Genomic DNA, 23,890 nt, shown 5'->3' with positions numbered 1-23,890 from the left:
GAGGGGGGAGCTGTGGAGGAGGTGTGGCGGGATGTGGGGAAGAGTGGAAAGAGAGTGAGACAGAGGGAGGGAGGGGGACAGCAGGATGGATTTTTCTCTCATTAGAAGCCATGTCTCCTGGTGTGGCCTGGCCTGGCTGATAATGATGAGGCCTCTTCTCCTATAAGGCTGAGAGAGCACTGAGGGATGCTGGGAGGGAAGAGAGAGCAAGGGATGAGGGAAGGAGAGATGGAATGAATGAGGTGAGGTGCAGAGGGCAGAAGGTGGAGGTGGAGGGCAGCGCGATAGCGGGAGAAGGCACGATTGTGGTGTTGGAAGGCACGAAAATTCTCTGGAACCTGCATGTGTGACGTCGCTTCCTCCTTCCTGATGGAAAAACATCAGCTATTTGTTATGACCCCCCCCCCACACACACACACACACACTTTACATTTATCGTTCCACCTCTTTGATCGGTGGAACCAGCTGCATGGAAACTTGTCGGTGTACGTACAGATTTGGAACACGTACTAGAAATTGCCTGATGGTCATCTTCAGCGTGAACATGGTGGAAACTCACCAGTTTAAAAATGTGATATTTACTTAACATCTACCACCACAACACGATGATCTTTTAAAAGTTTTAAAGATTCACCCCTCAAGAACTTGTAACACTCACCCAAAATAAACTATAATCTAGTGAAGTGTGAAGCAGCTTGTTTTTTCTGTATAAAGGTTGTGACACCACAACCCATTTTTTTCTTGATCATCTCTTTGTATATTTTTGAGATTTCAGCTAATTATTTATTTTTAGTTGGGAACCAAAAGCAATTTAGAATTCGGCTCCTGGTTCAAGAACTTTGTGACTCACAAGAGTCATTGGGGATTGATCCACCAACCTTTTGTTTAATGAACAACATTATATCACACATGTTGATCTCCTTGCAAACATTCATACTTGGTCTGGTGCAGATTTCTTGCCCAGAGCAGGAAAATGAGACTTTCTATAGTGGATTCTTACTGTGGACACAGTGGACCATCGGTAAAAATAGTAAAGAAGTAGCATGCTGGATGAATAAGCATTATCATCTTATACAGATGTTTTACTTGCCAGTCACATATTTGCTCCTTTACATTCAACATTGATAATCTAAAGCAGCTCTTACACCTAGCCTGAGTTTGTTGCCGAGTTTTCCCAAGCAGCACCTTGGGAAAAGGTTTGCATGCCATTTGGTATAGATCAGTACAAAGATTGGTGCAACTTGTGCTGGTTTGGAACATGCGATTGTCTACAGCAAATCGCTGTCCAGTTTTCACACCAAGCACAGAAAGAATGACCCTGAGATATCAAGAGTAGAGAATGTGTGTAGGGCAAGTTTCCTTCAGTGTGGGTGGGTCTGAGGTGGCTGGAAGTCCAGTGATCTCTGGAAGAAAACAACTTTTCCTGACTTTTACCGAGTGGTGTGTCTGTTCAGGAGAACTTGGTGCTTAACGCGGCCAGACGAGAGGAACTGGCTGAGATTCACCGAGTGGTAGCCTTATGCCACAAACCTGTGCCAGACATTGTCAGGTACAAGAGCAGCTCATGTGTTCATATCAAATAAAATCGGGTGCTGCAACACAAATTAACAATATTTTAAAAATCTCGGCTGAGTGCAGGAGAGAGCGAGTGACTGCTTTTTGCAGAAGGATTTCCGCAGCACCAAGGGATGCCCCGAGTTCCCCCTCCCTCCAGCACAAGCAACCTGCAGTGGTGCAGAAGTTTCCATTGTAGCCCGTAGAGTTAATATTTAAAAATATCCACAGGGATAAACTGCAAGGAATATGTGCTCTGACATTAAAATGCTCCACACAAAGCTGCATTTCTGTTCTTAATATTTAAAATATTTGTGCAACGTATAGACACCAACACCTAGATGCTAAATTTGTCCCACTTGGCTTTTCCTTTTTTCCTCCCATCCTGTCACCCTTTATTAGACATCCTACGTGCTCGCCAGGAGGCGTTAGCTGCAGCAGTGAGGAATCCAGGGGCTTTAGAAGCTCACCTGCCCTCAGCGGGCAGTTCGTCTTCATCCAGCCAGAGACGCAAGCAGGGTCTGCCGCAGCACCGGGACGCACATTACACCGACAGGTAAGAAACTGTAGAAACACACTCAAAGGCAATCCAGAGCTACGGCGTGTGTTTGAAGCTGTAACTCTGCCCTGCTTGTGATACCAGCATTATTCATCATTAATAGGACCCAAGACCCACACTGTCCACACTTACAGAGCTCATACGAGGCCCCAGTTACTATTTTGTGTGTACGTGTTTATCTGCTGATATGTATAGAGTAGATTTTGGGCTTACAGGGGCGCAGCTGAAGCAAACTGTCCAAGCACGAACAAAAAAAGCTGCAGATTGAATCCTATGTCCTCATGTTTGGACACCATGTAAATCGTAAATAATGAAACTAGTTCAGTGTTTGTACAGAACCCAATCAGCTGTCAGTCCTCCGCGTCTCTCAGTGCCGCGGTCAGTCCGCTCTGATCTCACGTTTGCCGTTTTCATCCTCTGTGAGTGACTACGTCTACTATATGTGCGTCTCCACATGCACGGCTAAACGAAGAATCCAATAACCTCCTGGCTGCCACTGTGGAGCCGCACGCCTGCATCGCCCCCCCCCAGCGCTGGACCTTGTGCCTCCCAAACAAAGCCGGGGGCAGCGGGAGTGGGTGGGTAATTGCTTGTCGATTATTTATGTGGCGCGGGGAGAGGCGGGGGATCGATAATGGGCCGGCGGTGCGGCAGCAGGGGGGTGTGTTTGAGAGGCCGAGGGGGTGGGGTGGGGGGGAGGATATAAGCAGGAAGCGAAGCGGGCAGGCGCTGTGCAGTGGAGCTCAGGGAGGCTGTGGGGGTGTATGTGTGTTTAGCGGGGGTGGTGGTGCTGTTTGTTCCATTTTTCAAGCTGCCGTTCTGCATGCGTGCTCATTTATGTGGACTGAATTTGGGTTTGTTTGTGTGAATATGTCGGCTAATTTGTGTGTCTGTGTGTGTGTGTGAGCGGCCAGCAGGGCACCGTGAATGTACTCAGTGAGCCGCGTTTGTTCTCCGAGTAATTAGCCACACTGGAGCCGAAACGGTTAACCAGGTCTCAGCCATCCATCCCCTCAGCGTCCTGCTCGTAACCTTTAACCCTTTCACTCAATACATTATTTTAAACGCCAAAGAAACAAAGCAATGTTTGAGAAAGTGCACAAATGTGTACTCCTGTGCACACACTTTACAAGCAATGGCACCCCATCCCTGAAAAAAAAACAAACAACCTCCATGCAGCAGGAAAGAATGAAAAATTAAAGGCACGTGAGAGTGGAGCAAGTGCAAAGTGCAAATTTTTTTTAAAGGAGATAATTGGTGAGTTGAAGCAAGAAAAAAGAAGATAATATCTGAAGAAGTGAGTCAGAGACAGAATCCCTTTCCAGCTCTCTCTCTCCCTGACTCACCTTTCCATCGACCCCTAATCATTGATTATCTGGGGCCCATTAGGGCCCATTGTTAAAAACAAATCATTAAGGCTGCTCGATGTGCTTAGAGCCTGGCGCTCCATTTGTCTGGCTTTAAATGGCACTAAGCTCACCAAACATCTGCAAGGCAAATAAAGGAAGGATAGAGAAAAAGGGAGAGCGAGAGAGACCAGAAGTGGACGACACAGGAGCTTAAAAATGGAGATGAAGAGACAAAGCAGAAAGAGAGGGAGAGAGGTGAGGGAAGATGAGGGGAGGACGGCGAGAGGACAGAGTGAGTGAGAGTAGAACCAAAATAGGGAGCGAGGAGATCGAGCGAGGGAGATAGGGGATGGAAACGACAGAGGGGGAGAGAGAGAGAAAAGGATGGCGGGAGAGAGAGCATGCGGAGGGAGCCTCATCCATTTTAATGAGCTTCCTGTGTAAATGTGTTCCTGCGGAGAAGGAGCCGAAGGCGGCCGCGCGGCGCTCCTAATCCCCCCACGCTCCCGTCATTAAGGGCGGCCCTGTCACACTCGCACAATCACACACATCCCTGCACGCACAGCTGCGCGCACGCGCACACAGACTGCACTCGCTGCTGTGGGACGGGGCCGCTGTCGCCGCTCTGACAGGTCGTCACACACGGGTGAATTCCCCGGGAGACGCCGGCCTCTCTGCTCGCGCCAAGAGCAGAGCAGGCGAAAGCGTGCACCCAGTGATCCCATTTGGCGTGATCAGGAGCCCACCTTGAATTTACGAATATGCAAAAAAACAAAACAAAACAAACAAACAAAAAAAAAAACACCCAGGTGAGTGTGTTTCTCTGTCTTTTTATAGTGTGGTAGGTTTGTTTTTTTGCCAACAAAATGCACAGATGGGGCAAAAAGAAACCCACACATCCAGACAGACATCCACACAGGCCCAGAGCAAAACGACTAACGTCTGCCACTCCTCCCTCAAAATTACCTCCTATAAAACACAGAAAGACAGCGAGGAGGGAGTGGAGCGTCAGACATGCCCTTTCTCTTCATCTTGCTGTCTCTCTCTCTCTCTCTCTGTTTCTCTCTCACTCACTCCCCGTGATTAGGCCTAATTATGGTGGCGCAGACGCCTGGCAGCCCCAGTCATGCAGCTTTAATTGACCGTTATTCATCTGTGGGTTAACACTAAGCAAGGGTAGGCGGCGTAAAGAGAGGGAAGAAAGGGAGGGAACATCATAAGCGGGCGGGGGGGTGATGCGAGTTTGGCATGCGGGACCCGCGGTGGAGTGGATGGGAGTTTGCGGGCGCCTTAGCGTAGCCTAGTGGAACTGCGCGTTGCAGGCTAATTGCTAGCCCCGAGGGATAAGGCCAGGTGATTACACACTGGGCGGTGTAATTACATAAGCGGCGGCTAGCGAGGCCTCGGCTCGCGGCTCCAGGGTCACGCGCCGCAGCCCTCACCCAAGATTAATTGGAGCTGCCACTGGAGTGCGAGGCACCGCCGGAGAGAGCGGTTATACGATTAGCATTAACATTTCAGCGGCGGAGGCGATCGATGAATGGTTTTCACCCCCCCCCCCCGCTTTTATGTGTGCCTTCCCTCCTTGCAGCTCTTCTCCATTCAGTGAGGTGGGAGACATGCAGGCGCTGGCTAATTTGAACACTGTTGCAAAACAATATTTGTGGTTGCGCTCTTCCCAGTGTTGGTTTTGATTTTGTTGTTTTCCTCAGCTTGTTTCCCGTGTAAGCTTTTGTGTGGCAGCAGTCACACGTAGCTGAGCTCTGACTGCGATAACAGTCGGCTCAGGAGGGAAGAGACGCGAGACGCACCGGAGGTAAAGACAGGGAGTGAGCGTGGGAGAGACAGGAGCGGTGGAAATGACTGGTTTGAGACACCAAGTAGGCAGAGATCATCGTCATCCACTCCGCGCTCGAGGCGTCACACTTTGACATTTTCAAATGGTCACAGTGTCGACATCTCACTCCTGTGACGGCTTCTTTTCCCTCTTCTGCATCTTCAGAACTGCCTCCTGTAACCATGAAAATGTGCACATAAATAAAAATTAGCAGAGAATGAAGGGAAGATGATTATAGTGAAGGAAACGAGTGGGAGAGAAACTGAACGCTGCAGTGAACTTCAGCGGTAGAAGTTTCAGAGCAGACAGACGTCTTTCAGGAGCTTCAGATGCAAAAATTCAGGTTCTTCTTTATGTTGGACAAACATAACTTCGCCTTTTCAGCTGAAAGCGTTGAGCAACAGCTCTGTCTCCCTTTTTTTTCTGTTGTCATTTTTCATTCCTACATAAAATTAATTCCAGCGCTTTGACACCCATCACTCCATGATGTGAACCTTCACCTTGATTCAACCCATTAAGTCCCAGACAGGCACTGACAGGATGAGAGTCTAAGACCACCCCGCCCGTCCCCAGGCTGGATGGATACCAGTCCATTGCAGGTGACTTCCCAAGCCACGGCTGGTACTCATTCACAGTTGGGTGGACTCAGATCACCACAACGTTATATCGAATAGTTGCAGATAAGATGATGCTGCAGTATACAAGATCAGCCAAAATCTGACTATGACGATCAATCTGCAACAAGACTAAAATCCAAGATTCAACATCTTGAATATCAGGAGTGTAATTTGTATGTGGTGAAAGTGTTGAACTTGTAGAGCAACGGTGGCCAAGACTGTGCAGGATTTCCTGTCTACTGATCCAGGTTTCAGACCTTACAGAAACCTGGTTACAGCAGGATGAATATGTTAGTTTAAATGAGTCAACACCCCCGAGTCACACTAACTGCCAGAACGCTCGTAGCACGGGCCGAGGCGGAGGATTAGCAGCAATCTTCCACTCCAGCTTATTAATCCAAAACCCAGACAGAGCTTTAATTCATTTGAAAGCTTGACTCTTAGTCTTGTCCATCCAAATTGGAAGTCCCAAAAACCAGTTTTATTTGTTATTATCTATCGTCCACCTGGTCGTTACTGTGAGTTTCTCTGTGAATTTTCAGACCTTTTGTCTGACTTAGTGCTTAGCTCAGATAAGATAATTATAGTGGGCGATTTTAACATCCACACAGATGCTGAGAATGACAGCCTCAACACTGCATTTAATCTATTATTAGACTCTATTGGCTTTGCTCAAAAAGTAAATGAGTCCACCCACCACTTTAATCATATCTTAGATCTTGTTCTGACTTATGGTATGGAAATTGAAGACTTAACAGTATTCCCTGAAAACTCCCTTCTGTCTGATCATTTCTTAATAACATTTACATTTACTCTGATGGACTACCCAGCAGTGAGGAATAAGTTTCATTACACTAGACGTCTTTCAGAAAGCGCTGTAACTAGGTTTAAGGATATGATTCCTTCTTTATGTTCTCTAATGCCATATACCAACACAGTGCAGAATAGCTACCTAAACTCTGTGAGTGAGATAGAGTATCTCGTCAATAGTTTTACATCCTCATTGAAGACAACTTTGGATGCTGTAGCTCCTCTGAAAAAGAGAGCCTTAAATCAGAAGTGCCTGACTCCGTGGTATAACTCACGGACTCGCAGCTTAAAGCAGATAACCCGTAAGTTGGAGAGGAAATGGCATCTCACTAATTTAGAAGATCTTCACTTAGCCTGGAAAAAGAGTCTGTTGCTCTATAAAAAAAGCCCTCCGTAAAGCTAGGACATCTTACTACTCATCACTAATTGAAGAAAATAAGAACAACCCCAGGTTTCTTTTCAGCACTGTAGCCAGGCTGACAAAGAGTCAGAGCTCTATTGAGCCGAGTATTCCTTTAACTTTAACTAGTAATGACTTCATGACTTTCTTTGCTAATAAAATTTTAACTATTACAGAAAAAATTACTCATAACCATCCCAAAGACGTATCGTTATCTTTGGCTGCTTTCAGTGATGCCGGTATTTGGTTAGACTCTTTCTCTCCGATTGTTCTGTCTGAGTTATTTTCATTAGTTACTTCCTCCAAACCATCAACATGTCTATTAGACCCCATTCCTACCAGGCTGCTCAAGGAAGCCCTACCATTAATTGATGCTTCGATCTTAAATATGATCAATCTATCTTTATTAGTTGGCTATGTACCACAGGCTTTTAAGGTGGCAGTAATTAAACCATTACTTAAAAAGCCATCACTTGACCCAGCTATCTTAGCTAATTATAGGCCAATCTCCAACCTTCCTTTTCTCTCAAAAATTCTTGAAAGGGTAATTGTAAAACAGCTAACTGATTATCTGCAGAGGAATGGTCTATTTGAAGAGTTTCAGTCAGGTTTTAGAATTCATCATAGTACAGAAACAGCATTAGTGAAGGTTACAAATGATCTTCTTATGGCCTCAGACAGTGGACTCATCTCTGTGATTGTTCTGTTAGACCTCAGTGCTGCTTTTGATACTGTTGGCCATAAAATTTTATTACAGAGATTAGAGCATGCCATAGGTATTAAAGGCACTGCGCTGCGGTGGTTTGAATCATATTTATCTAATAGATTACAATTTGTTCATGTAAATGGGGAATCTTCTTCACAGACTAAGGTTAATTATGGAGTTCCACAAGGTTCTGTGCTAGGACCAATTTTATTCACTTTATACATGTTTCCCTTAGGCAGTATTATTAGACGGCATTGCTTAAATTTTCATTGTCACGCAGATGATACCCAGCTTTATCTATCCATGAAGCCAGAGGACACACACCAATTAGCTAAACTGCAGGATTGTCTTACAGACATAAAGACATGGATGACCTCTAATTTCCTGCTTTTAAACTCAGATAAAACTGAAGTTATTGTACTTGGCCCCACAAATCTTAGAAACATGGTGTCTAACCAGATCCTTACTCTGGATAGCATTACCCTGACCTCTAGTAATACTGTGAGAAATCTTGGAGTCATTTTTGATCAGGATATGTCATTCAATGTGCATATTAAACAAATATGTAGGACTGCTTTTTTGCATTTGCGCAATATCTCTAAAATTAGAAAGGTCTTGTCTCAGAGTGATGTTGAAAAAGTAATTCATGCATTTATTTCCTCTAGGCTGGACTATTGTAATTCATTATTATCAGGTTGTCCTAAAAGTTCCCTGAAAAGCCTTCAGTTAATTCAAAATGCTGCAGCTAGAGTACTGACAGGGACTAGAAGGAGAGAGCATATCTCACCCATATTGGCCTCTCTTCATTGGCTTCCTGTTAATTCTAGAATAGAATTTAAAATTCTTCTTCTTACTTATAAGGTTTTGAATAATCATTTCCCATCTTATCTTAGGGACCTCATAGTACCATACGAGGTCTGTCAATAAAGTATAGGTCCTTTTTATTTTTTTTTAAAACTATATGGATTTCATTCATATGTTGTTACGTCAGACATGCTTGAACCCTCGTGCGCATGCGTGAGTTTTTCCACGCCTGTCGGTGACATCATTCGCCTGTGAGCACTCCTTGTGGGAGGTGTCATCCAGCCCCTCGTCGGAATTCCTTTGTCTGAGAAGTTGCTGAGAGACTGGCGCTTTGATTGATCAAAATTTTTTTTAAACCTGTGAGACACAAGTGGATTGCAGCGTCGGCTCGCAGCCGCCGCGACGCTCCGCCACAGGAAAAACACCTCTGTTGGAAGCCTTAAGGACAAGTTGGAACATGTCCAGCTGTTAAACAATTTCTCATATACTCACTCCACTGAAAGCCATCAAAAGCCGCCTGGATTTTACAAATGTTATCAACACGGAGGTGTTTTTCCTGTGCCGCCGCACCGCGCCGGCTGCGTCCCGACGTGTGGACCCGTCCGCACGTCTTTCATTAAAAAAATCTCCTTTAACAGTGGAATGAATATCTGGATAAAATGCTGAAACCGACTTCTTCTGAAACTTCTCTGTTCTCTCACGACGTCCTGGATCAATAGAGCCTGAAATGTGGAGGTTTTCAGCTTGAAACAGGCTGACGATGGCGCCTGGGAGTGCTGCACGACGTCTCGCTCCGTGGGAAGTCCTTAAAGCAACAGTATCACCTCAAAATCTCTCATCAGCCGTTAAAATTTTCACCGAAAACCAGCTTAATTTTTCGAACCATGTCCACTTCGATGTGTCTCACAGGTTTAGAAAAAATTTTGATCAAACAAAGAGCCAGTCTCTCAGCAACTTCTCAGACAAAGGAATTCCGACGAGGGGCTGGACGACTCCTCCCACAAGGAGTGCTCACAGGCGAATGACGTCACCGACAGGCATGGAAAAACTCATGCAAAAACATATGAATGAAATCCATATAGTTTTTGAAAAAAATAAAAAGGACCTATACTTTATTGACAGCCCTCGTATCACCCCAATAGAGCACTTCGCTCTCAGACTGCAGGCTTACTTGTAGTTCCTAGGGTTTGTAAGAGTAGAATGGGAGGCAGAGCCTTCAGCTTTCAGGCTCCTCTCCTGTGGAACCAGCTCCCAATTCGGATCAGGGAGACAGACACCCTCTCTACTTTTAAGATTAGGCTTAAAACTTTCCTTTTTGCTAAAGCTTATATTTAGGGCTGGATCAGGTGACCCTGAACCATCCCTTAGTTATGCTGCTATAGACTTAGACTGCTGGGGGGTTCCCATGATGCACTGAGTGTTTCTTTCTCTTTTTGCTCTGTATGCACCACTCTGCATTTAATCATTAGTGATTGATCTCTGCTCCCTTCCACAGCATCTTTTTCCTGGTTCTCTCCCTCAGCCCCAACCAGTCCCAGCAGAAGACTGTCCCTCCCTGAGCCCTGTTCTGCTGGAGATTTCTTCCTGTTAAAAGGGAGTTTTTCCTTCCCACTGTCACCAAGTGCTTGCTCACAGGAGGTCGTTTTGACCGTTGGGGTTTTTCTGTAATTATTGTATGGCCTTGCCTTGCAATGTGAAGCGCCTTGAGGCGACTGTTTGTTGTGATTTGGCGCTATATAAATAAAATTGATTTGATTTGATTTACTGATCACCTCAGCAGGTGATTTTACAGATGATCATGACTTTAAGTTGAGGGCAGGAGCTCACTAGTAAAACCACCTGGTGAGGCAGCAGGTTGCAAAGAGAACTCTTCACGTCTTGGTCTTTGTGGCAAACTGCTGCCTGCTGTTGTTATAGAGACATTCGCTTTTCATGCCAGTGACATTATGTCTCAGAGTCCTTGGCCTCTGAGCTCAGAAGACACTTGGGGAGAACGTACGGGGTCATGAGGTCAATGGACTGAGTTGTTTGGTGACGTTGAAGATCCAAGTCTTTAGGGTCATCGTGCTTCGTCTATTGTTGTGAGACTTGGACACTAACGATATAAAGGCAACAATTGGATATCTTTGGTACTAGGTCTCTTTCCTTGAGAATCAAGATTCAAACAACTTTATTGATCCCTAAAAGGGCAATTCACTGGAACACCACTGGAATGAGTTTACATCAAATGAGCGGTTACTTACGGAGACTCGGATGAGGAGTATCACTTGCATAGTGAGAGGATCAGCTGCGATATTTTTGCCATTTCTCTGGGTAGGATTGCAGGTGCCTCAGTGTTGAAGACCCCAGCAGTTGGAAGAGACCAAGGGGTTGTCCACATTCCACCTGTCTGTAGCAGACAGATGGTTGTGTTTGGAAATGGGCCTCTTGTCTGCCTGGATGGTTGCCATCCTGGACCAAAGGTGGTTTTGTAATATGGTGAAAGTGACGATGTCCAGCATAAGTGCCTGAAATCTATGAGTACCCTTAGAAATGGACCTTATCCAGCAATGGAAGACAATCCACTGTTTCCCCTCTTCCAAACTGCACCAAAACACCGGCCTCATGCAAACTCAGATATATGCAGATCCACGGGGAGTTGTCATGCCTGACTCACTTCAAAACCGAAAAACAGAGAAAAGTGGTACCCAAAAATTAGCTGCACATTAAAGGTTTAGTTGCACTGTGACTTGTAGTGATCCTGCACTCTGTGATTCTCTGCAACCTTTAAATTATTACTTTAAGAACAAAATTTGAGCGTGTTGCTTCCTCACAGTTTGGAAGTTCATTCACACTGACAACCATCTGTGTTGTTTTAGAAATTACCCACTGTGCAAAAAGGGAGCGGCCACCAAGTGTTCAGCTAAAATCTCTCTAATGGTCCCAACACTAAGTTGTGCCTCTGCACAAAGTAAAAATGAGGCCTTAAAGAGGTTGAAGAAGAATAGACTCTGAGGCCCACTGATGCCAGTGCTTTATCTCCAGATACCATAGTGTAAAGCGGATGAGAGTCTGTGACTCCCACTTGAGGGGTTGATGGGACACCAGTCAGTTGCATTAAAGGGGTCACATTGAACAAAAATGGCAAGAGGTTTAGTTTTGACTTTATGTTAAACCTCACACAAGTCATGTATATATTCTCCCCGTGCACAAAAATGTCGCCCCCCCAAACAGCTTCCAGTTGACTTTGCGGTAGACACAACAGAAGTCACTATTTGGTGTGTTGCTGGTTCTGTGAGACGCCCAAGACCATGATCTCTAAAGGGACAGGGGGTGTGGCCAGAAACAAGAACAAAAACACTTAATTTGTTTGAAACCTGAATCTATTTTAATTTAGGATGCATCACATCAGTGTCTATGGAGGTTTTTTTTATTATTTATTTTAGTACGTATTTAATAAAAGAACCCCCCACAGTACTGTATCCGGTTTTACAGTTCCAGTGAATAATTTCCAGTCGGTGGTCAGGAGCTGGAGGCAGGTCTGTTCGTACTGGAATTAACTTGCCATTCTTTCCCTCCCACCCATATTTAGTGGCATATAGGCTTTCCACCTTTCCATTGACATATTTGATGGAAGACGTGTAGCGAGTGGTACTTTGCTGTACCTGAAGTTGGTGGTAAAACCTGGACCCGAATCTCTTTTGAACACCTGACAGTCTTTTCTTTACGAGGTCTGTCCATAAAGTATCGTACCTTTTTATTTTTTTCAAAAACTATATGAATTTCATTCATATGTTTTTACGTCAGACATGCTTGAACCCTCGTGCGCATGCGTGAGTTTTTCCACGCCTGTCGGTGACGTCATTCGCCTGTGAGCACGCCTTGTGGAAGGAGTGGTCCCGCCCCCTTGTCGGATTTTCATTGTCTGGAAAAGGCGGAATGAAAAGGACTTTTTTTCCATCAGAATTTCGGAGTGTTAGAGGACAAGTTGGGACATGTCTATCTCGGCTTTCAGTGCTTACCAGTCGAGTGAGTATAAAAGAACTTGTGGAGAACTGGCGGCCTTTTTTTAGCCACTGGAGGACTTCTTGATGTCAGCCACGTCCTCTGTCTGTTGATAATACATCCCATGGAGGGGCTTGGTCTTCCATGATATCTCGTCCTCCTGTTCCTTATCACTGGCTTTCTGAGGTATTGTTGTAGCAATTGATCGGGGCAGGGGCACAATTTGAGATGTATTCATGCTACCCAGCTCAGTGGTAGGAAGAAGATCCAAGCCATTAATACATTTGCCCTACTAGTCATCAGATACCCAGCTGGGATAATAAGTTGGCCACAGGAGGAGATAGACGTCACAGATGTCAAGACATGAAAACTCCTAGCAATGCACGGAGGTTTCCACCCAAAGTCCAGCAATCTGAGTGTCTATGAGCAACGCAAGGAGGGAGGGTGAGGATTAGTGAGTGTCAGAGCTATTACACACACACACACACACACACACACACACACACACACACACACACACACACACACACACACACACACACACACACACACACACACACACACACACACACACACACACATACATACATACATATATATATATATATATATATATATACACTCAACAAAAATATAAACGCAACACTTTTGGTTTTGCTCCCATTTTGTATGAGATGAACTCAAAGATCTAAAACTTTTTCCACATACACAATATCACCATTTCCCTCAAATATTGTTCACAAACCAGCCTAAATCTGTGATAGTGAGCACTTCTCCTTTGCTGAGATAATCCATCCCACCTCACAGGTGTGCCATATCAAGATGCTGATTAGACACCATGATTAGTGCACAGGTGTGCCTTAGACTGCCCACAATAAAGGCCACTCTGAAAGGTGCAGTTTTATCACACAGCACAATGCCACAGATGTCGCAAGATTTGAGGGAGCGTGCAATTGGCATGCTGACAGCAGGAATGTCAACCAGAGCTGTTGCTCGTGTATTGAATGTTCATTTCTCTACCATAAGCCGTCTCCAAAGGCGTTTCAGAGAATTTGGCAGTACATCCAACCAGCCTCACAACCGCAGACCACGTGTAACCACACCAGCCCAGGACCTCCACATCCAGCATGTCCACCTCCAAGATCATCTGAGACCAGCCACTCGGACAGCTGCTGGAACAATCGGTTTGCATAACCAAAGAATTTCTGCACAAACTGTCAGAAATCGTCTCAGGGAAGCTCATCTGCATGCTTGTCGTCCTCATCGGGGTCTCGACCTGACTCCAGTTCGCCGTCGTAACCGACTTGAGTGGGCAAATGCTCACATTCGCTGGCGTTTGGCACATTGGAGAGGTGTTCTCTTCACGGATGATGCGAAGGAGATGTGTTGCACTGCATGAGGCAAATGGTGGTCACACCAGATACTGACTGGTATCCCCCCCCAATAAAACAAAACTGCACCTTTCAGAGTGGCCTTTTATTGTGGGCAGTCTAAGGCACACCTGTGCACTAATCATGGTGTCTAATCAGCATCTTGATATGGCACACCTGTGAGGTGGGATGGATTATCTCAGCAAAGGAGAAGTGCTCACTATCACAGATTTAGACTGGTTTGTGAACAATATTTGAGGGAAATGGTGATATTGTGTATGTGGAAAAAGTTTTAGATCTTTGAGTTCATCTCATACAAAATGGGAGCAAAACCAAAAGTGTTGCGTTTATATTTTTGTTGAGTATATATATATATATATATAAAAGCAAAGGCGAGCAAACAGAGATCCAGACAGATTTTCAGAGGTCACAGAAAAGTAGTGTGACGAGTGCAAGAACAGAAAAACGCTGGGTGAGAACAAGAAGCAGCAAGAGGGAGAAAGGTGAGAGCTGCCCCCCCTTTTTTTTGAGGAGGACAAAAGACGGCGCCAATAATGGAGAGGTCTTTTCAGAAACAGAGGTTGCAGGACGCTCCAGCTTTTCACAAGCCTCAATGTCATGTTGAAAGGGAGACGGGGAGATGGGCTTTTTTTATTTTTTTTGAATTGGGGGGGATGAGTGTTAATTAGAAGGTCCTTCAGCCCGTGGCCCCGGTCAAGACGCGGAGGCCGCCCCAGCTGTTGGAGCATGACACACTGGCATTGTGGATTCAGCCCTCATTATGTGTAGTGCGTGTGTGTGGTGGCAGAGGAAGGGAAGGCAGCAGTCCAGTGTACAGCAATGGCCAGCGGCGCTCGCTGCGGCGTGACAAGACTGATGAGGCACCGGGGCAACACAGGGGCCTCTGGAGCTCCACCGACCTCAAAACACGCTGCACACAGCGGCACCGCAGCATACATCAGCACACGAGGAAATCCCTTTAAGTCCATGTATATATTTAGACCTTCTGAATTAATTTATTTCAGCTGAACATTGAAATTAGAAAGAGACAAATGAGCGAGCTCGTCCTACAGATTAGCCAGGAGTATTATTGCTGGGCATAGACAACCTAGGCGGTTGCCTAACGTTTTTGCTGTTTTGTGTTTTACAGAAACTGTTAAAATAAATTTAAGGTCCTTTTTTGGGTGGGGGTGGTGGTGGTGGTAGTAGCGGCATAATTTGTTCAATCTCATGTACAGTGTCACAGTGACCGGAAACATCACTGAGATTATCAACCTTAATTACAGTATGATGGGGTGAAAAGAAGAGCAACCCGATTTTTAACGTCCCAAAATTATTTGGACAGCAGGATGCCAAGTTCACAGTCGATGTGTTTTCCCCTCATCGACAAGTCAGCACACAACCTCAAATTATGCAGTTTCACCGAAAAGAAGCCACATATTTTAACACACATTGCTTCTACTGGATCCAACGTAATACCAACCACACTTGCTCCTAATTTCCATCATGCATGTGATGATGATTACTCCTTGCAGCAATTCCAGACGTGTCCAGTAGGTGGCAGACAGGTATAGTGTATCTTGCATAAGCAAAGCAAGCTTGTTACTCCTTTAGATCTGGTACATCAAAGTTGAGTTTTCATCAGTTTATCGTCATTATATAATTAAATTTCGAGTTGTAATATTAACACGCTGCATTTTACAGGGTGCATTCCTAGGCTTTGTCAACGCCTAGGAAATTGGCAGTTTTTTCATTATTTTTATGGCACATCAAAACATTTGTACAACCTCGTAGCCTGACAGAAAACAAACACTGTTCTTTTAACATCTATACCTGAGGGAATATTTCATTTTATTATAACTTAAGTTGAATTAATATAATTTAAGAACATTTTCAATTAAATCTAGAGTTTTGCCCCATTTACCTCAGCCTCTCTGACAGTAGTAATAAATGATAATCCCTCATTCTGTGTGTTCACAACAATGGGAACGACTGCAGGTGGAGTTCAATCAAAGAAATTGGACATTTCATAACCCAAATGACATTAATAACAGACTTTGAAGGTTCTATCACCTGAGCTGTTTTTTCCCCTCTGTTACTTTCTTATGTTGTTTGGACTGAATTTGTGTTTGTTTTTTGTGTGTGTGTGTTCATAGGGAACTTTCTCACCCTCCACCCTTACTGTCCCCCCCAAGTGCCCCTCACATCGCCTTAGGACCTCACCTGCGGCCTCCTTTCCTCGGCATGCCGTCTGCACTTTGCCAAACTCCCGGTGAGTCATCAGTAACATTAAGTACTGTGCACGGCAGGAGCATGCATGCTTTAAACAGCACAAACACTTCACATGTTCTTGGCGGGGGGGGGTGGGTGCATTTTTGTCTACATTTTCTATCAAGATTCATAAAATGTTTTCTTGAATGCCATTAAATTTTGTTTTTCCTTGCCCTTTTTGTCGTAGGTTACGGTTTCCTTCAGCCAGCTCAAGCGGAGATCTTTGCTCGGCAACAAGAGATGTTGAGGAAGCAGAATCTTGCCAGGTGGGTTTGTGCTGGAGCAGAAAAATCTGCACCACCGCTTAATGTTAACAGCTGGTGGGACCCCAATAAATATATATTTTTAACCTTTACACTCGGTTTTCTTTGGGTTTTTTGTTATTTGAAATTATTACCTCGTGCATCAAATAGTTAGTGCAGGTGCTTTCATTTAAGACCACCTCTACCTGTTCTCCAGGTAATGCGGAGTTGCTTCAAGAAGGGCATCTGCCATAAAACGTGTTGCCAAATCATTATGTGGGTCCTTATCAGACCCAATGTGGGGACCCTGAGCAAAAAGGGAGAAGCTGGAAGAAATTCATTTTACAGCATCTTCATTGTCACACACATGCTGAAGCTTTCAGACGTCTCCTCAGTTGCTTCAGGGGGAGGGGTGCATTTTGAATTCTAGTATGGACCAATGAAACGGAACATGGTATCAAAGGTGTCTCAGTCCAAACTGGGAATACAATCTGAACCAAGAGACCAACTATATGAACTCGAGGGTAAATTCCACATTCTGTATTTTATTTTGCTGTGAAAGGACAGAATGATTCCTGGGTTGAAGTGTGGATACATTATGTTTTTTCTTCCCCACAAATGGCCACAACTCTTCACAGCAACAACAAAAAAAGTGTTACTTGTTGTTTATGACTGACTGCAACTTGCTGATTTTTACTACTGCAGTGCCGCATGCCAGTGCCACCTTCATCGGGATGCCGCTTACAGTTTGCCCGTAACCCTAACCATACAGGTCCAGAAAGTACAGTGTAGGAGCCCAGAAGAAGAAAAAAGTAAAAAATTTACCAAATCAACACCTGCCTCGCCAAAATACAGACTTGGTTGTGGTTGAAGCCCATCAGGTAGCAGAGATGAGGTTTAGTTAATCTGGCGTCGATGCACATCAGCATACCAATAAGCCCCTGCACTGTGTGATTACCTACAATTCTCTTCTTTGTGTTACACGGAAGTGATGCAGACATGAAGCAGCATGAGAGTAAAAACCGTTGTCTAACAAGTGCTGAAACAGACATTTATGCAGTGAACTGGTGTGATGTTAGTTACAAACTCTAAGTGGAACATAAATTTCAGTGCGGGAAGTGTTTAACACCATTATTGTTCTAATGTCTGGGCGGTTTGTTTGTGTCTTTATATCAGACTTGAGATGTCGGCGGAGCTGCTGAGACAAAAGGAGCTGGAGAACCTCCAGCGGCAGCAGCAGCAGCGCCTGCTGGGCCCCGAGCCTCTGGGAGGTCTACCTCCAGGTTTGCCCCCAGACCATCCGGCGCTGCGAAGCCTCCAACGACATCCCAGAGGGCCACCCGCTCCGCGAGGAACTGGCGCGCCGCTCAAACGCCATGCTGGTGCTTCGCCACGGGGCTGCCACGCCCCTTCTAACCCTCAATCACCAGCAGCAACAAGCAGGGACATCTTCCACATCCAAAGACGCCCGGGCGCACAGCGCCACCGCCAGGCCAGACACCGATTCAAGGAAGGCTCCCCAAAGGGACACCCAGACTCAGCTCAGTACTGGAGATCACACAGGAGGACGGTGGAGCCAAGGAGGCGCAGGATGAGGAGATGAAGGACTCGGACATTGAGACGGAGATGTGTGAGGAGAAGCAGGAAGGAGCAGCTGCCAAATCCACCAGTAGACCCAGGAAGCGGGAGGGGGATAAAGACACTTGTAACAAGGGAGCATGTGACAGCGCCAAGGAAATGGGAGAGGGCTCAGGCAGACTGAGCGCCCCCTGTAGTTTGGCAGGTGCAGAGTCACCCAGTCGACACCTCTTGACTCCTGCACTTGGCAAAGGCGACATCAAGTACCCACCTGCCACCTGGGTCATGCCCCCTCTGCCTGCGCTGCACGCACAGTCTCTGCCCTTTGGCTTCCCATACACAAACCCCTACTTTCACACGGGTGAGACATGCACACCTGCGCACGCACCACACAGGGTGAGGCAGACACCGTGAAACACATTAGTGTCTGTCTCTCTGTGCATGGAGACCTCTCCTGCCTCTGACCTCAGTTTGACCCTCAGCACACCAACCGCAGCAAGCCACGTGGGACTGACAGCCCCAGACCACACACAACCCACCCACACACGCACAAGAAATACATTTATCCATTGATGTAAAAAGGAAGACTGTCTCTAGATCAAACTTGATGTAGAGACGACCTAGAGATGCCCCTGTGTGGCTTGGTTAACATGAGAATGTTGTTGCACGTCGACAGACACACGTTTGTGACAGATCCTTATCCTGGTCGATGTCTGGGAAATTCTAGATGATCAGGGTTTTGAGGACCTGCTGCAGCCTCATCTGCCTTACACACTCCTCCATCTATCCACCATTGAGGACTTCCTGTTTCACCAGAGCCCCACTCACCGTCTCATGGTTGGTCGTGGGCACACAACTTACCCACTGTATTCACGTCACCAAACAATCCCCTGCTGATCCTTTACCCAGGTGTCACAACGTGGACGAGGGGTCGGCTTTTCACACCCACTTATAAAGTACCTTTATTTCTGTGGTACATCGCAAACTACATTTTATTGCTGGTAAAACATTTCCATGACGAATGTTGTGAATTCACTGTGAGGATCTTACAGATGACGTACGTCAAGTCTCCCGACTGACTCATTTTGTAAACATTAACATCGATGACTGAACAGAGTAGACCCGTGTGTTGTCTTTCCTGTCCAGCAGATATCCAGCAAACCTTCAAAATGCACTCCTACATACATATACCAAACTGGATTTGAGGCTTTCAGGATCTGCCTGTCAAATCACTCGGGAGCAGAATTTTAAATCTTAAGTAGTTGTTCTGTGTTTGACGCTTTCCACCTGCTGCTCTTTCAGGATCTGTGGGGGGTCTTTTGTGGACGGGGAGGAGTCAGCCACAGCGAACACTGTGGAGGATATCAGCAAGTGGAGCGTGGAGGTGTGTGCGGCTTCATCAGCAGCCTGGCCGGATGTGCTGAATACACACAGGTGAGGAGTGGAGGAGGAGGGAGGAGAGAGAGGCCAGGGCAGGCTGAACGCAAACTATACCCACAATAATCATTATTAATAATCATGCGCAGCAGCAGCATCGCGACGGCCTGAGTTTAAAGCCGCCTCGTTAGCTTTAGGCAGAAGCACGAAACCCGCACAGCACAATCTGTCTGTCAAGATTTGTGAGTGTGTTTGTGGATGAGTGAAGAGTTGGCGTGAAGTCGTGTGCGTGATGAATAGTTTTGGGTTGAATGTGGCTGAAGTTTCAAATGAGATATCCAGCTTTTAAGAAAAGGCACCGTCATCAGTTTTATCATTTGATACGTAAAAGAATGAACATTTTGACTCATCAAGATCATGTTTGGTGAGGGTGTAAAAGGTCATGTGGGGTGGGTGCAAAACACCACCAAAACGTGACAAATCCCAACTTAACTTACATTTGTTCAGCTGTCACCAAATCCAAGTCTTTGTCCAGATATCGCCCCCTGGTAGCCACGATAAGAATCAAAATGCACTGAACATTGAATTTGTCCAAAGTCTTTCTGAGGTGACCTTGTGAACCGAGTCTGATGCATTAAGTCTTAAAATATCGCATACACAAGATTTCAGATATTCTGCCCCCTTGTGGTCACAGTTAGAATAAAATCCTTTTCCCCCACGTTAAAAAAAAAAGCAGGCAGCGAGAAAAGCATCTTCATTTATCTCTACGTTTTCCTTTAATTCTTGAAGAAACTAATTTTGTGAAGTTCAGTTATAAACGCACACTCCTGTCAGACGGATATGAAAAATGTCCTCTGTTGATGAACAGTTTTGATGATGAAAGTCATTTTGGAGTTCTACCTCCTCAGGCTATATACTACTGTAAGATTTGTTAATTGGCAACCTTTTTGTTTATGCCTCCTGGTATTTTCCAACCTGCCCGCTCATTTACTGCTCCTAACTTTGGGGGGAAAAAGAAAGAAAAAACCTGAGCTGTACTTTGGATCACCATCAGTACTTTTTGGTTCAGTCTAGTCATCGTTCAGTAAGACTTACTGGATCAGTTCATTTACGTCACTGAATTGACACAGTCCAATGATTCACGTCGTAGAGCATGAAAACACAGCATGAAACAAAGATCCACATGAAAAAATCTTTGTCAGAAGACGTGGATCGTATTCACTTAAAACATGGACTGTAGTTTGGTCCATAAGTATTTGGACAGTGAGAGTTTTGTGATTTTGCCTTTGTACACCAGTGGAGTTGAAATGAAATACTATTAGTAATTAGACAATGAACATAATTCTTAACATAAGGATTAAATTATTATTATTATTATTTTGGGGGTTAAGGTGTTGGGCTTGAGACCAGAAGATCCTGGGTTCAAATCCCCGCATGACTGGAAAATCACTAAGGGCCCTTGGGCAAGGCCTTTAATCCTCTATTGCTCCCGGTGTGTAGTGAGCGCCTTGTATGGCAGCACCCTGACATCGGGGTGAATGTGAGGCATAATTGTAAAGCACTTTGAGCGTCTGATGCAGATGGAAAAGTGCTATATAAATGCAGTCCATTTACCATTTTAGTTTTACAGCCAGTTTTCTCACCAAATATGTCTTGGAATTCATTTATATCTCCCATAAAGAAACAAACTTTATGGTTCTGTGTTGTAAATCTGTCCAGTATAGGCAGACTCTGAAAATTGAGTCAAAAATGAGAGTAGTGAGGGAAACCATCAAGGATATGGAGGAGATCGGGTGGGTGGAGATGCAGGAGTTGCAGGAATGAGGTGCTCTACTGCTCACCTCAGGGAGCCTTGGTGGCTGCATCCATAAATGTCCACTTGTGCGCAGATTTGTTTCCTCACCAGAAACCTCTCAATTGAGTCCACAGGGTCATAGGTTCCAGTGCCCCGACTGTTTAAAGTGAATGACTGACGACAATCTGATTGGCTTCATGTTACTTTAGTGCTCAGATTTCATGCTGTCTCAATAGCAAAAGTGTACACGTTCCTAATGTACTTGTGCTTTGCGAGCTAGCCCGTCCATTAGTTTGTTAAGACGGGACTTAAGATTTGGCCATTTGTTCCAAATTGCTTAATGTTTTTTTACTTTTGTGCCCATGTCACAACCATGATAAACGGGTTTCCTCATCCCCTCCAAACTGGTATGTCATTTTGGAACACTTCTGTAGGTTGTGTGAATGTGTGTGCGTGTTTTTGTGCGTATGCCGGGGCTGTGGCTGAAGCGGCTGTGTCTCCGCCAGGTGTTCCGGGAGCACGCCATCGACGGGGAGACTTTACCTCTGCTTACGGAGGAGCACCTGCTCAACACCATGGGACTAAAGCTGGGGCCTGCACTCAAGATCCGCTCACAGGTACACTGACCACAGACCTGTGTGTGCATGCGTGTGTGTGGGCTCCTGTGTGTATGTGCGTTTCTGGCCATAGGCTCACACACGAGACAAGCGTCTAGCGTAGCATAGACTATTTCTGTAAGGTAGCATGCCCTCCTCTGTGCTCTCTCTCAAACTCGGTGGACAGCACTGTTTTGTCAAGCGGCGCTCAGCTGGCGGCACTAACAATCACGTGATTTCCTCTCCTCAGGTGGCGCGGCGTGTTGGCAGGCTCTTCTACATGACTGGCTTCCCGTTGGCGTTCCCCTTTCCGCCTGCTGCTCCACTACGGCCACCAGAACGGGACCGAGACCCTCTGACCGCACAGTCCGACACAGCCTTGCCCCTCTCCCTGCCGCACAGACCCACATCCGCCAGCAGCAGCTCGTCTCCTTACAGCGGCCCCAACCCTGGGTGCTCCTCCCCCAAGCAGGAAAATGGTAATGGATCCACGGTGCTGGGAAGATTCAAGGCTAAATCTCCTTCATAAAACAGGGCCGACCTGCTTCACAGCAACTGGACAAGCAGAGGGACTGCAGCAGAGAGACGGACTGTGGGGCTTCACCCCCACCTTTGGGATATTTAAGATGAAACTTATTGTAAAATACTAGCCAACATGGATCGCATCAGGCAAACCAATCAGCTTCTGAGTTGCTTCTTCTGAGTTGCGCTGGCTGTAGCCGAGCAGAATCCAAAGAAACTGGGCTGGAGAGAGACGCGCGAGGGAATAAAGAGGAAAAGGAGACAGCTGGTCACAGACAGCCTGCCAAAACACACACACACAAAAAAAGCGACGTCCTGCCACAAACGCGACATTCTTGCAAGTGAGACGCAAGCAGAAACTCTTCCTTCCTCCCTTTTGCTCTTTCTCTCCATCTCTGACTGCTCTCACCACAAAGCCTGCAGAACCCAGACATTAAAGACGCCTCACTCCTCCCCCCGCCGTGAGGCGCACACTGCGCAGCACCGGATCTGTCCAACGCCCTCTTATCGCTGTAACTATGCATTCCACCGTCCCGATACCAAAGATGACCAGAGGTGTGTGGAATTGGAAACATTTCATGAGACATTTTTTTTAATGTTTTGCTCGACAGTCTCGGAGCAGTCCGACAGGGGAGCGGCGGGCTCGTAGCCTCACGTGACGGACTCTATTTGAGGCGACGCAGCCGTCACAGGCGGAGCTTAAAAATGACGCTGAAAGAGAAAAGCCTCAACACGTGCGGCTCGTGTCCTTGTATACTTGTGTTGACTACTGTGGGAGTTAAAAAGCAAAATGCGCAAAATTGTACAGAATCACGCCCAAGATGAAAATATCCTGAAGGTTACACACGTGGTACTTTTTCTTTGTTTAAATGTAGTTGCACGAATAAGGTTTTCTTTACTGAAAAATGTGACTTGCTGAAATTTGGTACTTTTTGTTCATTTTTGTTATGTTTTTTTTTTAAGTATTAAGACGCTCCACTCTTGAATGCTACGTCAGCATATAAATGGAAAAAAATATTTATAGGACTTCTGATGTCGTAGATAAAGCAGATTATATGTATTATCATTAGCCCTCGATACAGATTCCAAAGATACCTTTACTTTGTTTTCTCTTGGTTGCAGGGGAAAGGCACAGAGCTCTTAATGCAAATTTAATTTGTTATGGATTTTTTTTTTTTTTTTAAGTATGCAAGCAATTAAAAATGGTCTCTAGATTTCTCTTCAAGGTTTTGTCTTCACTCGCTTTTCTTCTTAATGCAGAGGTAAAATAAATTTCAAAGTCCCAAAGTTCTCACTTTTATGGATATGCACGGAAGGATCACAGTCTATAACCAACATATGGAGACCACGGCTGCCTAAATGTGATCCTGCACAGTTTGACATGAACGTTCCAAGCTTGTTGCATGTGAAGAAGTCAAGATGATAGGATTTGGGAATCTGCTCCAAATCTTTCAAATCAACAGAACTGCACATTTCAGACATTATCGATCATTTCATGTTGCAAAAAACTCCTGCATCT

The 23,890-nt window shown here is 45.5% G+C and overlaps 1 protein-coding gene across 1 annotated transcript in view; it reads left to right on the top strand.

Annotated features, from left to right (window-relative positions):
* The window catches only part of samd11 (sterile alpha motif domain containing 11), a 172,074-nt gene extending 148,478 nt beyond the window's left edge, over window positions 1-23,596 (top strand). The window contains 11 exon segments of the mRNA XM_034173284.1: window positions 1,957-2,110; window positions 16,147-16,262; window positions 16,449-16,527; window positions 17,680-17,821; window positions 17,823-18,073; window positions 18,075-18,442; window positions 19,384-19,398; window positions 19,401-19,463; window positions 19,466-19,515; window positions 21,760-21,870; window positions 22,100-23,596. Of these exon segments, the coding sequence (XP_034029175.1) occupies window positions 1,957-2,110; window positions 16,147-16,262; window positions 16,449-16,527; window positions 17,680-17,821; window positions 17,823-18,073; window positions 18,075-18,442; window positions 19,384-19,398; window positions 19,401-19,463; window positions 19,466-19,515; window positions 21,760-21,870; window positions 22,100-22,378 (1,628 nt within the window). The 3' untranslated portion in view covers window positions 22,379-23,596.
* The last annotated feature ends 294 nt before the right edge of the window (window positions 23,597-23,890 follow it).

Source organism: Thalassophryne amazonica, chromosome 6, assembly GCF_902500255.1.
Source record: "Thalassophryne amazonica chromosome 6, fThaAma1.1, whole genome shotgun sequence".
Taxonomy (NCBI): Eukaryota; Metazoa; Chordata; class Actinopteri; order Batrachoidiformes; family Batrachoididae; genus Thalassophryne; species Thalassophryne amazonica.
The sequence above is the reverse complement of the archived record's forward strand: the minus strand, read 5'-3'. Positions and strand labels throughout refer to the sequence as shown.